Genomic DNA, 18,063 nt, shown 5'->3' on the forward strand with positions numbered 1-18,063 from the left:
GTTCAACTCATTTTGGGAATGAAAGTGTTGTTGTTTTTTTTGGTGTGTGTCTGTGTTGTAGGAGCCAACGCAACACTTGCAGAAACTTTCCCTTCCAGGGAAAAAAAAAAAGATGAAATGCTGGAAATGATTTTAAACAATATATCAAAAGCCAAAAAATACTTTGAATTTTGGTTTACTAAATTGTATCAATGAGATACTTAAACATTGAGTTTCTGCCTCGAAGCAAGCATGTTTAACAGCATCTAGTCAGTCAGAAGTTTCTTAGCTCATCAAAAGTTGTGTCTCCTAATTGTAGGTTGTTGTTGTTGTTTTTTTCATCATTCTTAATTTTTCATCTGAAGAGGAAAAAGCTTTTCTTTTCTTTTCTTTTTTTTCCCTGAGAGTGACTTTTTCTGTGTTTTGCCACAGGAAGAAAAATGATGGTAAAAATGTTGAATTCCAGATCAATGTACAGCTCTGACACAGCACAGCACACAACCGGGGTTCTTGTGTTTACCCCCAGAAGAAAATAGATCAGTTTATGTTCTAATAAACATACGTGTAAGACAACTTGGAAAGTAGCAATAAACACTATTTTAACTTGGTTGAAAATTACAGAAGTAGTTTAAGCTATGTGCATCTACACGGTGACACGTTTGACTATGCTATAATGTGCAATATCGCCTTTATCTAAGCTATCTAAAGGTCAGTAGTGGTGTAGTTCTTCATGTGCATCGGCATTCCTTTTGTCACGGGCATGATGAGAAGTTGAACTAAATGAGAGGAGATTTTTTTTTTCTTTGGTTTTAAAGAATGCTTTTGCACCACAGCACCTCCCCCCCACAAAGCAAGTTACAACTGCAGATAATGAAATACAACTTCCTGTATACAACACATGTTCTGCATGTTTTGTTTTGTTTGTTTTTTCCAGAATGGGGAGGTTCCATTGAATGACTGCCAGCCGTGAGATTAAAATGGGATTGTAAGGTTTTCTTTGTTAGAACGAGAAAATCCAATCGAGTTTGGTCTTTTACTTTTAAGTGGAGCGTTTGAAATGAAGCCCAGAACACATCAGCAATACGCCTCCGATAAAGACAATCAGCTGCTCTAATTAAGAGTGACATCAGAGAACCTCGTGTATAATATTGCGGTCAGTACTTAAAACATGCATAGCGTAGGTTGCTAGTAAAGTGGTATCATAGATTAGGTCTTCTCTCATTGTTCATGTTTGTTTTTTCCCCCCTCCTTTTTTTAATTATTGGACTCATGTTATCGTTCCCAGTTTGACAGCTATTAGTATTATTATAACTGAACTTCTCAGGAAACCAGCTAGTACTCACTTGTTTATTTTGAGTTGATTGCCTATTTTTTTTATTTTTTTTATTTTTTTTTTTTTTTTATGACATCTGGTGTTTTGATTAATTTAAACAGTTGTGATAACATTTTTATGTTTTTCTATACATTCTTTTCTCGTTTGGTTTATTTAATATTGACTGCTGGTTTAAAACAACATGTGTTTTTAAAGAGAAGCCGCTTGGTTTAACCTTGAGTCTGTGTTTTTTTGTCACTGACCCATGTGTCAATCGAGCTGTGTCGCGTCAGAATTGTGTCTTCATTGTGAGGAACACACGTGAAGTGTGTGACTGTGTATGTTTGCATGATGGGACTCTCGCACCCTTTATTTCCATGTTTTTTTTTGTTTTTTTTTGTCCTCTTGAAATCATTACTTTGGGTACAACCCCCTCCTCCCTCCCCCTCCCTCCCCCACCGCACACACACTTACACTAAGTGACACATTTGGTTTCGTGCAGTGTTTTTTTTTTTTTGCCAAATGTTTTTCTCATGAAAAGGAGAATCATGAATGCAACAGCGCTGACGTGAAGCATGCAGCAGTGAGTGGGTGTTCGGTTTGAACGTGTCTCCTCATCTCTTGTGCACCATGTGAAAAATCAAATAAACTTGGTCGACCACCTCTGCCGCCTCCTTCTGTCATCTGTCCAGGTGCCGTAGGAAAGATCGGTCGCTGTGGCGATCGAAATGCTGATTCAGGTTTCAGGAACTTATTTGAGGTGATGGAAGAAGTGAAAGTATCAAAACAACAATGTAAAAAAAATGCTCCATTACAGGAAACTAGTCCTGCATGAAAAAAGATATTTAAGTTAAAAGCATAGAAATATTCGCAGCAACATGGGGTTAAAGTGTTGAAGTCAGTCCTGGTTTGTTCCCTCTGATTTATTATACATCATTCGATTATTAAAGCATCAGTGTGTTACTGTTGGAGCTACTGAAGGTGGAGCTAGTTTGAACTACTTTATGTCCGGGGACAAATACATGTGAGGGGTTGTCGGATGATTACTGGGAGAGGAAAGACGAAAGAAACTAAATTCTGATCCACAAATCTTATTTTTAGTTTCTGGACTTTTTCCTCTTACCTTTTGTTTTTTGGACAGATATGTGGATCATTTGAAGATTCACTGAAATGAAGCAGTGTGGGGAAAAAAAAAAAAATCACTGGCGAAGCTGTCAGACGGAGACATCAAAAGACGAAAAGGTTGGGAACAACTGGTTTGACATCTTTGACAATGTGTTAAGCTATATTTTAAAAGCTTGTCATATTCTCCATTGTGTCAAATCTTCATTTTAAGAGCGACTAAAGCTGTCAAATAAATGTAGTGGAGTAAAAAGTTCAATATTTACCTCAGAAATGTAGCCGAATGGAAGTGTAAAGTAGCATCTAATGGAAATATTCAAATAAAGTACAATTACCACCATAGATGAGGAAATAGTTTGGCTCCTTTCCATCACTGCTCATATGGACGTTATTGTGCGTTTCACAGATCAACACCTGCACAGGGAACATGCAAAACACCAAACCGGATGATCTCTGAATTGTCTTTAATTGAGACAATTTACTTCTTAATCTGAAATCCTCCTGACATGACAGAGGACTCATGTCCCACCTGAAGTTGAGGCACCATCTTGTTAGATCTAGTTTTAAGGCTTCACTCTGTTTTTGGGGATTATTCATCAATAAATTACTGAACTGAGATTACTAAACCAAACACAAATCCAAAACTAATCCGGCCGTATTAGCAGAGAGGGCTTTGAGGCAGTGATTGAGGTTTAGGAGCCAAGAAGCTCTTTCGTATCTGTCCACTTCTCAGCAGCATCCTGGGTACACTGTAAAGACGGCTTTTCACATCACTGAGTGCGAACCAAACGTTCAAATCTTTACAACGACCTAAAAAAAAGATGCTTTCCAGCGTCACACACACACACACACACACACACACACACACACAGCATCATGGTGACTAAAAGCCAGTTTCATGTCGCTGTGTTACGTGTGTTTGAATTCCTCGCGGAACCATTGAACGCTGGGTAACCGTCCCCAGACGGACATCTTTGTCCGACACACTTGGTCACCGACGCAACGTTTGAAATGGTATATTTGATTGTCGATTTTTCCAGCAGGTTGTATTTAAATATAATAGAAAAACAAACAAAAACAAGACATTGTTAATACATGTCGTGGTTCAACGGGACTCGTCCTGCTCAGATCTAGTTACCTAACTACTCGTATTACGGTAAAATGTGCTCGTCCGCTCCACCAGGCGAAGCGAGGATCACTGCTCCTGAAGGTTTGAGCTCTTTAATGGTGTTTTCTTTTCCCCTGTAACTTCCCAGGCGGTCACCTTTCACACAGACCTCGGAGACATTAAAATCGAGTTGTTCTGTGAGCGAACACCGAAAGCATGCGAGGTGAGTTTACGACACAAACATCCACTTTGAAAGGAGGCGAATTAGAGCTGCTGTTTGTTTGTTTGTTTGTTTGTTTGTTGTTAAATGTCCTACATGCACAGACTTTAGTTTTGTAAATCCACATCACTTTCATACATTTGTTGTAAGTTTGAGCCCCATTGTTCTCTAATTTTTAAAAAAAATATACAGAAAAGATGAGAACAAAACAAATATGTCTGAGGTGCAGCACGCTTATTATCAGGATGGGATTATATGTGACTCTTAATTAGGTAATAGTTGGAATCAAATTTTTAAAAAAAATTGCTTGACTTGCAATTTTTTGCTAATTCCTGCAGTTTTACCACAAAAAAAACCGCATTAAAAACCCTGAAAATTAATCCACAATTTTTGAGAAATACAAAGATGGAAGATGACGTCATTCAAAAAGTCAAAGCTCAAACCTCGTGGAAATAATGATGGATATGTGACACTTTTGTTAAGTTTCATCCAGCTGATCAACGGAAACGATTACGCAGAATAAATGTGGTCGGGTGATGATGTAATAATTGTGATGATGTAATAATTGGGTCATTCTCAAACTACCGATATATTTCCCCGTCACAGAACTTTCTGGCTTTGTGTGCCGGTGGCTTCTACAACGGTTGCATCTTCCATCGAAATATAAAAGGCTTCATGGTTCAGACTGGAGACCCGACAGGTAACCAGGCTGCTGCTGCTGCTGCTGCTGCTGCATGAGATCAGTTTGTCAAAGCTCCCGCGTTCACCTCCTGTTCTCTACGTCTTCGTATTGTGACTACAGGAACAGGAAAAGGAGGAACTAGTATATGGGGACGCAACTTCGACGACGAATTCAGTGAGCACTTGAAAGTGAGTAAATCCTACCGGTTCATTTGTTTTGATGCGAATCATTTTGAAGTTCTGGCCGCTGTCACCGTCGTGCTGTTTTTTGTTTTTTTTTTATTTCAGCATAATGTGAGAGGAGTGGTTTCCATGGCGAACAACGGCCCCAACACCAACGGCTCCCAGTTCTTCTTCACGTATGCCAAACAGCCTCACCTGGACATGAAGTACACTGTGTTTGGAAAGTACGCAGCTTACACATGCCAGTAAACAAGTGTATGATTGTGTTAGAAGGGAATCATGATTTTTTTTTTATATATATATATATTTATATCTTGCTTCATATATAACTGACAAGAATCTATGGATTCTTTTTGAGGACTCTTTGGCGATACTTGTCTTTCTCCTGCGCTCTGAGACGGATGTCTGTTTGCACTCTGCTGATCTCCACGTGAGCAGCTGGTGTGTCGGTCCAGTTCAGCTGTAACAGTCGGAGGAGACGGTCTGCGGACACCAGAGACGAAGCGACTCTTTACACGAGGCGTTCGGCGCCCGCTCGCCTCAAAAGGCCGACAGCGTCGAGCCGCAGCTGCTCCGCCCGCTGTGACGGCTGCTGCGGTTCGGTCTACCGCGCTGCGGATCCGTCTCTCTGTTTGAGTCTGCTCTACGATCGTGTGTGGTGCAACCATTCAAAACTAAAATGGCGACAACCAAACGCATCCGTCCCGAGGCTGCAGTCGTAACGGGAGTGGCGGCGTGTCTCAGCGAGGGAGCTGCTGACGTACGGTAGCCGGTCCCGAATGACGCGGGCAGCGTTCTGCACGTTACCGCGCTGCTTCGTCCCGGAGAGACCTGCTGATCCAAGAATTCTTTTAGGTTTACCTTCACTAGTTACATGACGATGCCCGTGGAGGAGCAGCGGTGTATCGGCATTCTTAACGCCCAGTTCGATGTGAAATTCAATGAGTTAATCCACGCTGGGAGCAGCGGAGCGGAAACAGACATCTGGCTCAGAAGGACTGGGAGAAGAAAAGTAACGCAAGATATCGACCTAAAAAAAAAAAAAAAACCTTGCGGTGACCCCTCAGGGCCTCCGTAGCAACTCCATACATCCGAAGTGACCGCCTCGTATCTCTCTCTCTGTCTCTGTCTGTCTCTCTCTGTCTCTCTGTCTCTGACATGTAGGATCATCGATGGCTTGGAAACTCTGGATGAACTGGAGAAGCTGCCCGTGAATGAAAAGACCTTCAGACCAATAACTGAAAGCCGCATAAAAGACGTGACGCTTCACGCGAACCCTTTTGCCGGATAGTCGACTTCCACTTTAAATATGCAGGTCGGCCTTTAACTGGTACAGTGTGTTGCTCCACCAAAATTCAAATTAATCTGGACAATCTGGCGGGAAATGGTTGAAATAAACCTGAGACATCAACAATGGACAGGACTCTACTATGTATAATAGTGAAATTGAAGATTTGGCTGGTGTCCCTTTTTAAAATCTGTCTTGACGTGATAAAAACTTTGTAACGGTGTATAAAGTCTTTTCCATGTATTCACAATGCAGTCAAAAAAGAGAACATGCCCGATGTTGTTGCAGCCTTTATTATGTCCATAATTGCCCATTTTTGTACTAAATAAACTTCTTCTTTTTTTATTATTAATATATTCAGTGATTAGCATCATTTCAAAAGATGCGTGTTGTGTAATGTCTGTACGTCAGAAAGCAGCCCGGAGGTCTGGTTTGGTTTGTAATGAGAGGAAAGGATCTGTGGTCAAGTGTCAAAACTACAAATGAGTGCGGGCCCTCGTACGTCATCAGAAGTGGACGAAGCTCGTCTCTGGCTGCAGGAAGTTCACGCGCGGTGCACTCGAGTCGCGCGCACACTATGGCCTCTGACGACGCCTTTAAAGTAAGTTCACGTGTTGTTTTTGTTTTTGTGTTGTTGGTTTTTTTTTTCCTTCTCGCATAATTATGAAATGAAGTCTTGTGCAGCATGAACTAAGTTGCTGCTCGTCGCAGCGCGTCGCTGCACCGCGCGGACATCTTGAGTGACCCGGTGTGTTTGTCCGTCCGTGTTTGAGGTGTCCTCCCTGAAGGGGAAGGTGTGCCTGATAACGGGGGCCAGCTCGGGGATCGGCGCCGGTACGAGCGTCCTGTTCGCGAAACTCGGAGTCCTGCTGGCTCTGAACGGCCGCGACGTGGACAACCTGAACAAAATAGCCAAACAGTGCACCGACTGTGGAGCAGCTGAGGTAACAAACAAACACCACAAACAAAACACCAACAAACACCACACACCAACAAACACCACAATCCAACAAACACCACACACCAACAAACACCACAATCCAACAAACACCACAATCCAACAAACACCACAATCCAACAAACACCACAATCCAACAAACACCACACACCAACAAACACCACACACCAACAAACACCACAATCCAACAAACACCACACACCAACAAACACCACACACCAACAAACACCACAATCCAACAAACACCACAATCCAACAAACACCACAATCCAACAAACACCACACACCAACAAACACCACCACACACCAACAAACACCACCACACACCAACAAACACCACCACACACCAACAAACACCACCACACACCACACACCAACAAACACCACACACCAACAAACACCACACACCAACAAACACCACAATCCAACAAACACCACAATCCAACAAACACCACAATCCAACAAACACCACAATCCAACAAACACCACAATCCAACAAACACCACACACCAACAAACACCACAATCCAACAAACACCACACACCAACAACAAACACCACACAACACCACAATCCAACAAACACCACAATCCAACCAACACCACAATCCAACAAACACCACACACCAGCAAACACCACACACCAACAAACACCACAATCCAACAAACACCACAATCCAACAAACACCACACACCAGCAAACACCACACACCAACAAACACCACAATCCAACAAACACCAAACACCACACACCAACAAACACCACAATCCAACAAACACCACACACCAACAAACACCACAATCCAACAAACACCACAATCCAACAAACACCACAATCCAACAAACACCACAATCCAACAAACACCACACACCAACAAACACCACAATCCAACAAACACCACAATCCAACAAACACCACAATCCAACAAACACCACACACCAACAAACACCACACACCAACAAACACCACACACCAACAAACACCACAATCCAACAAACACCACACACCAACAAACACCACAATCCAACAAACACCACAATCCAACAAACACCACAATCCAACAAACACCACAATCCAACAAACACCACAATCCAACAAACACCACAATCCAACAAACACCACAATCCAACAAACACCACACACCAACAAACACCACACACCAACAAACACCACAATCCAACAAACACCACAATCCAACAAACACCACAATCCAACAAACACCGCACACCAACAAACACCACACACCAACAAACACCACCACACACCAACAAACACCAACAAACACCACACACCAACAAACACCACAATCCAACAAACACCACAATCCAACAAACACCACACACCAACAAACACCACAATCCAACAAACACCACAATCCAACAAACACCACACACCAACAAACACCACACACCAACAAACACCACCACACACCAACAAACACCACCACACACCAACAAACACCAACAAACACCACACACCAACAAACACCACAATCCAACAAACACCACAATCCAACAAACACCACAATCCAACAAACACCACACACCAACAAACACCACAATCCAACAAACACCACACACCAACAAACACCAACACACACCAACAAACACCAACAAACACCACACACCAACAAACACCACACACCAACAAACACCACAATCCAACAAACACCACAATCCAACAAACACCACAATCCAACAAACACCACACACCAACAAACACCACACACCAACAAACACCACACACCAACAAACACCATAATCCAACAAACACCACACACCAACAAACACCACACACCAACAAACACCACACACCAACAAACACCACACACCAACAAACACCACAATCCAACAAACACCACACACCAACAAACACCACAATCCAACAAACACCACACACCAACAAACACCACACACCAACAAACACCACAATCCAACAAACACCACAATCCAACAAACACCACAATCCAACAAACACCACAATCCAACAAACACCACAATCCAACAAACACCACAATCCAACAAACACCACACACCAACAAACACCACACACCAACAAACACCACAATCCAACAAACACCACAATCCAACAAACACCACAATCCAACAAACACCACAATCCAACAAACACCACAATCCAACAAACACCACAATCCAACAAACACCACACACCAACAAACACCACCACACACCAACAAACACCAACAAACACCACACACCAACAAACACCACAATCCAACAAACACCACAATCCAACAAACACCACAATCCAACAAACACCACAATCCAACAAACACCACAATCCAACAAACACCACACACCAACAAACACCACACACCAACAAACACCACACACCAACAAACACCAACAAACACCACACACCAACAAACACCACACACCAACAAACACCACAATCCAACAAACACCACAATCCAACAAACACCACAATCCAACAAACACCACACACCAACAAACACCACACACCAACAAACACCACACACCAACAAACACCACCACACACCAACAAACACCACCACACACCAACAAACACCACCACACACCAACAAACACCAACAAACACCACACACCAACAAACACCACAATCCAACAAACACCACAATCCAACAAACACCACAATCCAACAAACACCACAATCCAACAAACACCACAATCCAACAAACACCACACACCAACAAACACCACACACCAACAAACACCACAATCCAACAAACACCACACACCAACAAACACCACAATCCAACAAACACCACACACCAACAAACACCACAATCCAACAAACACCACAATCCAACAAACACCACACACCAACAAACACCACACACCAACAAACACCACAATCCAACAAACACCACAATCCAACAAACACCACACACCAGCAAACACCACACACCAACAAACACCACACACCAACAAACACCACAATCCAACAAACACCAACAAACACCACAATCCAACAAACACCACAATCCAACAAACACCACACACCAACAAACACCACAATCCAACAAACACCACAATCCAACAAACACCACAATCCAACAAACACCACACACCAACAAACACCACAATCCAACAAACACCACAATCCAACAAACACCACAATCCAACAAACACCACACACCAACAAACACCACACACCAACAAACACCACACACCAACAAACACCACACACCAACAAACACCACAATCCAACAAACACCACACACCAACAAACACCACAATCCAACAAACACCACAATCCAACAAACACCACAATCCAACAAACACCACAATCCAACAAACACCACAATCCAACAAACACCACACACCAACAAACACCACACACCAACAAACACCACAATCCAACAAACACCACAATCCAACAAACACCACAATCCAACAAACACCACACACCAACAAACACCACACACCAACAAACACCACCACACACCAACAAACACCAACAAACACCACACACCAACAAACACCACAATCCAACAAACACCACAATCCAACAAACACCACACACCAACAAACACCACAATCCAACAAACACCACAATCCAACAAACACCACACACCAACAAACACCACACACCAACAAACACCACACACCAACAAACACCACCACACACCAACAAACACCAACAAACACCACACACCAACAAACACCACACACCAACAAACACCACAATCCAACAAACACCACAATCCAACAAACACCACAATCCAACAAACACCACACACCAACAAACACCACAATCCAACAAACACCACACACCAACAAACACCACACACCAACAAACACCACACACCAACAAACACCACCACACACCAACAAACACCAACACACACCAACAAACACCAACAAACACCACACACCAACAAACACCACAATCCAACAAACACCACAATCCAACAAACACCACAATCCAACAAACACCACAATCCAACAAACACCACAATCCAACAAACACCACACACCAACAAACACCACAATCCAACAAACACCACACACCAACAAACACCACAATCCAACAAACACCACAATCCGACAAACACCACACACCAACAAACACCACACACCAACAAACACCACAATCCAACAAACACCACAATCCAACAAACACCACACACCAGCAAACACCACACACCAACAAACACCACAATCCAACAAACACCAAACACCACACACCAACAAACACCACAATCCAACAAACACCACACACCAACAAACACCACAATCCAACAAACACCACAATCCAACAAACACCACACACCAGCAAACACCACACACCAACAAACACCACAATCCAACAAACACCAAACACCACACACCAACAAACACCACAATCCAACAAACACCACACACCAACAAACACCACAATCCAACAAACACCACAATCCAACAAACACCACACACCAACAAACACCACAATCCAACAAACACCGCACACCAACAAACACATGTCCGCCATGAGCTGCACACACGAGGCCGGGTTGCATTCAGGGCCGAACCGGTGTTCGGATATGTGGACACTGTGCCAACAGGTTGTTAACTGCAGTTCTTTATGATATGCAGAGATATTAGCATATCATACTTTTATTTGTTGTTTTTTGAATGGAGTTTGGTTTGAGCACCTGTCGGCTTCAGAGCCTCCTGTTGGATTTGTTGGGGGTGAACTTGACACGTGAAGTTAAGTCTTCTTCATATGTTGCTGCACTCACAAGAAGGAACGTGAACCGTGCAATTTATCAGATTTCACCTTCTTGAATGTAAATATTTGTAGATTCCTCTTTGTCGTCCACGATAATAAACCCAAACGTCGGCTTTGGGAAATACTGGCTGACATTCAAAGATCAAACAATTCATCGATTAATCGCGAAAGTTGCAGCTCTACTTTCTTTTGCTCCATCATTCAGAAAAGCGGCGATTTCCTGTGTGTTCATTCAGCGTTCATACGTGACACGGTCCGTGTAAAACTAGGTGTTGAAGCTTTGACTGGCTGAAACCCCGCGGCTGCGGTTCTCCCCGCAGCCCCTGCTCGTCCCCGGAGACCTGACCGATGAGGAGACGGTGAAGACGACGGTGGAGCGGACCGTCGCTCGCTTCGGCCGGCTGGACGTCCTGGTCAACAGCGCCGGCATCCTGGCGATGGGCAACATCGAGACGACAGACCTGGCTCAGTATGACAAGGTCATGAACATCAACGTCAGGTGGGACTTCACAGGACGGAGACGGAGACGGATCTGTAGCTCGGATACCGCAGGTCACGCAGAGTTACGTTTCGGGAGCTGGCTGGTTAAAGAAATGTTGGGATGAAATATTTGTCAAGAGGAACACGAAGGAAGTCAAACGTGCGCCTTTTGTTTAAGGATGCATTTTACTTTTTGAGAAAATGTTCAAATCTACATTTAGTCAAAGAACGGATTTCTGCATAAATATGACCTGGAATCAGATTTGCACACGGATCCTTGAAATGGATGAAGAGAATGTAATGAAACTAATCTTTATCTCAGGTGTCAGCTGAGGTTCAGGACTGATTGACAGTTACTGGAAATGTTTATTTTCATTTTTCAGTTGCTGCAACAAGGAGGTCCCAGCTGCTACTGAAAACAAAGGCTCACATACATTCCCTCACAGATGTGTAATGTTGGATCATTTTCCTCAATCGTTAATTGACCACGTAATAATATTTCTGTGTCATTAGTTTAACCGAGTTCTCTTTATCGTCTTTTAGTTTATACGTATACAGAAATATAGCAAATTCTAAACAGATTTGTATGCACCGCCGCAGATGTGACCGTTTTTAGACTGTATGATTAAAATAGTGTAGAACCAGATGTATGAATGTAGGAGTGTGACCTCGTGGGTCTCTAACTCTAATACACATGGATTTGTTTTTATGGACCTTTTGAAGTGGAATTTTTATAATTCACATATGAATCAAATTCCAGACTGCTGCCGGCACTTTACGCAACCGCATTCAATCTGTGCTGTGAACACTCAAGCAGGAGAGAGTATGTGCAGGTTGAAGCCGCAGGTCCATCGGTCATGGAAATGTGTCCGGATGAATGCGGGCGGAGGCTCGACGCTGCCGACGTCACGCTGCCGAGTCCGGTCGCGGATGTCGGAGGTCTTCCGACCGACACCGAGTCAGCGCTTGATGTTTCCCGTTGCAGGTCTGTTTACCACCTGACTCAGCTCTGCGTGCCTCACCTGGTCAAGACCAAAGGCTCCATCGTCAACGTATCCAGCGTCAACGGACAGAGATCGGTGAGTGTTCAACGTCTCGACTCCAGGTTTCAACAGCGCCGATCACGCGTGGCGGCTTCGTTTGGATCGAATACCGCGAAGCAGTTGTTTTGAGAAGTGTCGTTTCTGCGTGTAGTTTCCGGGTGTGTTGGCCTACTGCATGTCCAAGTCTGCCATCGACCAGTTCACACGCTGCATAGCGCTCGGTGAGTCGAGATATTTTGTCCTTTACGTGTGCACGAGCTCACGAGCGCACACGAGCACACGTATGATCGAGCTGCCTTTTATTTCAGAGCTGGCGTCGAAGCAGGTCAGAGTGAACTCGGTCTGGTACGTAAAATAAACACGCTACCGTCGCACCGTTTCGTCCTTCTTCGGGTTTCGCCGCCTTTTGTTTGTATAAAACTTCTGTGAAATCTCGAGCATTTCAGACGAGCTGTGATTGACACTCCTGTCTGTGCCTCTTCAGCCCCGGTGTGATCCTCACTGATGTCCACAAGCGAGCAGGACTGGATGAGGAGCAGTACGCTCAGGTAACGCACCGCGATGCCGCTGCGTGTTCTCTACGTGTGAACGTTATGAACAGGAAGCCGTTGGCATCTTGGTCCCACTTCGTCATCCAGTAACTCCAAACTTAGTGATTTGTTTTACTGTCCTCTGTGGGCTGGGAAATAAATGTAAACATACCCAAAGAGGGATCTTGACAGAAGTGTCAGCACGGGGGGGGGGGGGGGGAGCGAAGACCTTAATGAGGAAGCATTTCCAGTAACTCGATCAGCGCCTGTGGTTTTGTGACCGCCAGCATGCGCGCGTTTGCGGTTTCACCGCGGAGCTGAAACTTGGAACGGAGCGCAGTTCAAATTTTGGGGGAACAGAAAGAAGCCGCAGGAGGTAAATCATGTTGGCTGCAGCGAATGTTTCACGTACACGTATCAACTGCAAAAAAAAAAACCCAAAGGTGTAACTCGGGTGCTGATGTTGACCCAACAAGGCAGCTGAATGCTTACTCGTAAATCTTCTCGTTTCTCCGCCCCGGTATGAACTCTCCATCCTCGTTCTGGCTTTCCACCCCCAGTTTCTTGTGAAGTGTAAGCAGACCCACGCCCTGGGACGCCCCGGCGAGGTGGAGGAAGTGGCCCACAGCATCGCCTTCCTGGCGTCCGACGCTGCCAGCTTCATCACCGGAGTCAACCTGCCCGTCGACGGCGGTCGGCACGCCATGTGTCCACGATGAGACCGTGTGTGTTCGCCTGCAGCGGTCCGGTACGGGACAGTTTAAACTCCGCCCGCCCCGTGCGTTTGTGTCACACGAGGCCGCAGTCGGGTGGAAAAAAAGATCTCGGCGCCAATAAAACTGAAGAGAAAGACGGGCGTCCCTTCAGACACCATTTGTCTCCATGTTTACATTACAGTTAGTGACTTTACAGGTGTGGTAACAGAAGGAAGCTGAAGTGCGGCGCCACAAGTAGGCAGTTTAAACGCATTTTATTTTCTCACTTTACAAAGTTTTCTTTGACGGAAAAGAAGGTTTCAGACTTCTACCGAATGACCTGTCGAGTCGTTACGACTCAATTTGTGCTGCGTTAAATGTCCCTACAGACCAAACACTGAGCTCATGTAGCGGGACTCTTGTGTTGTGTAAGAAATCCTCCCGAGTTTATAGATTCCGACCATTAATGTTGCATATTTTACTCACAATCTTTAAAGCTCCAGATGAGCTGAAGATGTCCTGGTGTTGAACTGGAAAGTAATCCAAATTTTAAATAATATTTAAATAGAATCCGACTGCTAATAAAGGCTGCATAATTGTACATTTACATTTGACAAAAACAACCTTAACTTGTAGTGTCCCGACTCGTACAAAGAGAAGCGAAAGTGATCAAATAATACCTGGAACACATCATTTAAGACATCTGGCCTGCGTACGTCTGACAGTCTTCCCTTTTAAAGCACGGACACAGCTTGGCTGAGAGTTTCTGGTACGACTGTTGGAGCGCCGGGTGTCACCGCGCCGGGTGTCTGCTGTGAGATGAGAGGTGCAGGACGAGGTAGCATCTGGACACACCGTGGAAACGACTGCTCCCCCTGAACGTGGAAAGTAGCACACAGCAGCTGTTTGTGTGACGGTGTCCGTAGAAACGACGAGTCTCAGAACGTCTGCGTGTCTGAGGCACACCGAATACCTGAATGAGTGATCTGACGCCGGATGTCCCTAAAGGTTGTGAAACAATAATTGTCGCACTTTATATCACATTATACAGTACACATACATGTATAAATAATACTTTCAACTTTAAAAGAGGAGTTATTGGAGATGGAACTCTTCCACACTTGTGTACAGATCTCTCGAACGACATTTCAGGTTTTTGTTTGTGAAGTTGAGCATCAGGCCGTGAAGAAAATACGATGCAACATGGTCCGAGATGACAGAAATGAGACGTTCATATTACTTCCTTCCCGAAGGGGCGTCCCGGTCTCGTATCGCACAACAAGTCTCTGAAAAAGGAGCTTATTGTTGCTTCCCGAAGGCTGATAAGTGCCGGAAGTCTAATCTCTGCAATTCCAGGAGGCCGTCTTTATCTGGCGCCGCCTCAGGTTTCTGCAGTCCGAGCATATTTTGTCGAGAGAAGATGGAGGAGTATTCCTTATAGGAAGCACACGGGTCCGACCTCCAGGTGGTAGCGGGCGCCGGGCTCCGGGCTCGGCAGGTCATACACGTCCACGATGGGGAGTAAGTTCGGGTCCTGGCTCTGGAAGATGAAGTGCGTCTGATGCCATCGGCCATCTTTGATCTGAAAGATAAGATCGCATTATGTCCCTTGATGATGTGGAAGACAACAACATCAGGGTCAGTCCCTCTTATTGTCGTTAGTTTGGTGCTGGTTTTCAGATTTATGCCTTCACACCAATACGATGGAGGTAAATGCAACAACAATAAAAAAAGAAAAGTCGTCGTCTTTCTATGAACAAAGGACCAGTTATTCTGGATAATCCACAGACTGGGAAATTATTATTGGAACTACTTTCTACTTAAGAAATCCCTCGAGACCTTTGACAAGGAGGTCTGTGGGTCATCCAGTGTAACGGGGACACCGTTTATAGAAAGGCCTAATGCTGTTTGACATTTTCATACCAAGTGCCTCAAACTGAAGTCCATTCACCTCCACTCTATTAGGCCGAGTGAAGGAAACTTCAAGTGTGGAGCTCCGGCAAGAGGACAATAATCTTCGCATGATCTTTGCTAAGCATAAAGACTTGAATTAAAAAAACAAACAAACAGGTAACCTGGTTTATTCCAACTTAAAAAAATGTGTCTACTGACATTTCTGTAAAAACTACTAATTAATATCATAAATTATGTTTTTACTGGGAGTTGTTTAAATTAAATGCCACAAAGTCTCTGCATTTTGCCAAGAAATCTTGGATGGGAACTACCGGATGGGAGTAAAAACATTTATTGGGGCTATAAACCAGATAGTTTGTAGTTTTAGTAGGTACATTTTTACAACATCGGACAGTCAGGCTGGTTATTTCCACGTTTTTAGTCTTTATATCAAGCTAAGCTAACTTCCTCCAGCTTCATACTGAACAGACATGAGAAGCTGATCATCTCAAACTCTCAACAAGACAACGAAATAAGTGTATTTTCCAAACTGTTGAACTCCTCCTTTTAAGGATGTAAACGTGTTGGACACGGCGGAGGGACTTGCATGCGCCAACAGAGACCGAGCGTACCCAGCAGTCGTCCCTGGGTGTGAGCGGCTCCAGGAGGTCCCCTGCCTCTATCCTGTCCCCCGTCCAGGTCTTGAAGCGCACAGCCCCGGATGAAGGCTGCAGGGAGGGTCCTGCTGCCCACACCGGCGTGTTGAGGCAGTGGATGGTGATGTGCTGCACGGCCTCGGTGCTCAGAAGGTGGATGAAGTTCATCTGGATGCGACCCACTCCGATCTCCAACTATAAAGCAGGTGGATTTCTGTCAGGCTCTTAAAATGTGCCCGTTTATAGTAATGTACTCAAGTAGATTATCTCAAGTTTGGATCCGGATGATGTGACTGTGACACTGAAGAAGACCACACTGTCTTCTATTAGAGCATCTGATTGGGCTTCGTTCTCTTCAGGTCCAATATGTGATTATTATCACCACTAATTTTGATATAATCCATTATCTTCACCAAAATGAAGAATGTGTTTCTCTGATAAATTTGGTCTGTTTTAGTGAGAGTTTTTTTTTTTACCCTCCTGATGTCAACATTACCAATAACGGAAGCGTTTGACACACTTCATCATTTCAGCTCTGCTCTGAATCCCAGAGTTACATCTGGATCACAGATTGTTTCTTAAGTACGACTGTCTATCCCCATCATTTTATTTTGGCTTCACGCAGGAAACGTGTCGGCCCATATTTGTGTAACTGTGTGTGACGTGATGTTTTGTTGCAATATCTTATGGTGGTATTAGAGCTCCGATGCAAAGGAATGAAAGGATGAAGGGCAGCTGAAGAGTCCAGATGTTTAACTTGCCGACCGAGCGTTTGATGGAGACTTGGCCGAAATTCGAAGACCAAATGGGACGCTTTAAGATTCACTGATAGAATAATCCATCCAATAGTGCTCGAGTTTACTGTATGAAGCCAGAGATGAACAGCTGTGCTCCTTTATTTATCACGAGTGACACACGGCCCATCTTAAACTCTTAAGCTTCTCTCATTTTTGAGAAATCCTTTCCAAGACAGCACGAGGAGAACATCTTTCACAAAGACCGAGGCAATCCGAGATTTGACATTCATCTGCTGTGTTTTATGTAGCTGAGCTAAATGGATGAAGAATAAAGATCCTAACCTTGGACACTGTGATAGGTTTCAGGCAAGTCTGACCTCCACCGGTGAAGTCGCACGTCACCTCGATCGTGTCGGCAGCGCAGCCGAGGTTTGGATCGATCCAGTAAGTGCCTGTAAAGAGG

General features: G+C 44.3%; 3 protein-coding genes across 4 annotated transcripts in view; 2 read left to right on the top strand and 1 right to left on the bottom strand.

Moving 5' to 3' along the window:
• The first annotated feature begins 3,391 nt into the window (after positions 1 to 3,391).
• Positions 3,392 to 6,245, top strand: ppil3 (peptidylprolyl isomerase (cyclophilin)-like 3). Its single transcript, XM_069178480.1, has 6 exons — positions 3,392 to 3,427; positions 3,670 to 3,744; positions 4,348 to 4,441; positions 4,544 to 4,611; positions 4,711 to 4,829; positions 5,770 to 6,245. The coding sequence occupies exons 1-6, from the start codon at positions 3,425 to 3,427 to the stop codon at positions 5,894 to 5,896; spliced, it is 486 nt and encodes a 161-aa protein (XP_069034581.1). The 5' UTR covers positions 3,392 to 3,424; the 3' UTR covers positions 5,897 to 6,245.
• A 171-nt stretch (positions 6,246 to 6,416) lies between these two features.
• On the top strand, positions 6,417 to 14,921 carry LOC138215872 (3-oxoacyl-[acyl-carrier-protein] reductase FabG). The gene is made up of 8 exons (XM_069178319.1): positions 6,417 to 6,494; positions 6,667 to 6,837; positions 11,887 to 12,065; positions 13,032 to 13,125; positions 13,241 to 13,310; positions 13,398 to 13,434; positions 13,574 to 13,637; positions 14,180 to 14,921. The coding sequence occupies exons 1-8, from the start codon at positions 6,471 to 6,473 to the stop codon at positions 14,336 to 14,338; spliced, it is 798 nt and encodes a 265-aa protein (XP_069034420.1). The 5' UTR covers positions 6,417 to 6,470; the 3' UTR covers positions 14,339 to 14,921.
• Positions 14,922 to 15,015: 94 nt separating this feature from the next.
• Positions 15,016 to 18,063, bottom strand: part of col27a1b (collagen, type XXVII, alpha 1b) — a 62,371-nt gene continuing 59,323 nt past the window's right edge. For both annotated transcript variants that reach the window (XM_069178317.1, XM_069178318.1), the window contains 3 exons: positions 17,943 to 18,052; positions 16,840 to 17,058; positions 15,016 to 15,896 (listed from right to left, as the gene is read on the bottom strand). In XM_069178317.1, coding sequence (XP_069034418.1) covers positions 15,750 to 15,896; positions 16,840 to 17,058; positions 17,943 to 18,052 — 476 coding nt within the window. In that variant the 3' untranslated portion in view covers positions 15,016 to 15,749. The remainder of the gene's footprint in view (positions 15,897 to 16,839; positions 17,059 to 17,942; positions 18,053 to 18,063) is intronic.

Source organism: Embiotoca jacksoni, unplaced genomic scaffold (assembly GCF_022577435.1).
Source record: "Embiotoca jacksoni isolate LCO1_2020_lvr unplaced genomic scaffold, fEmbJac1.0.p SCAF_8, whole genome shotgun sequence".
Lineage (NCBI taxonomy): Eukaryota > Metazoa > Chordata > Actinopteri > Embiotocidae > Embiotoca > Embiotoca jacksoni.

Excerpts from the sequence above, each read along its gene's own strand:
- LOC138215872 (XM_069178319.1), top strand. The coding sequence starts at position 6,471 with ATGGCCTCTGACGACGCCTTTAAA. Across the intron at positions 6,495-6,666 it reads CCTCTGACGACGCCTTTAAA|GTGTCCTCCCTGAAGGGGAA; the intron begins GTAAGTTCACGT and ends TCCGTGTTTGAG. Across the intron at positions 13,126-13,240 it reads GCGTCAACGGACAGAGATCG|TTTCCGGGTGTGTTGGCCTA; the intron begins GTGAGTGTTCAA and ends TTCTGCGTGTAG.
- ppil3 (XM_069178480.1), top strand. Across the intron at positions 4,442-4,543 it reads TCAGACTGGAGACCCGACAG|GAACAGGAAAAGGAGGAACT; the intron begins GTAACCAGGCTG and ends TTGTGACTACAG. Across the intron at positions 4,830-5,769 it reads AAGTACACTGTGTTTGGAAA|GATCATCGATGGCTTGGAAA; the intron begins GTACGCAGCTTA and ends TCTGACATGTAG.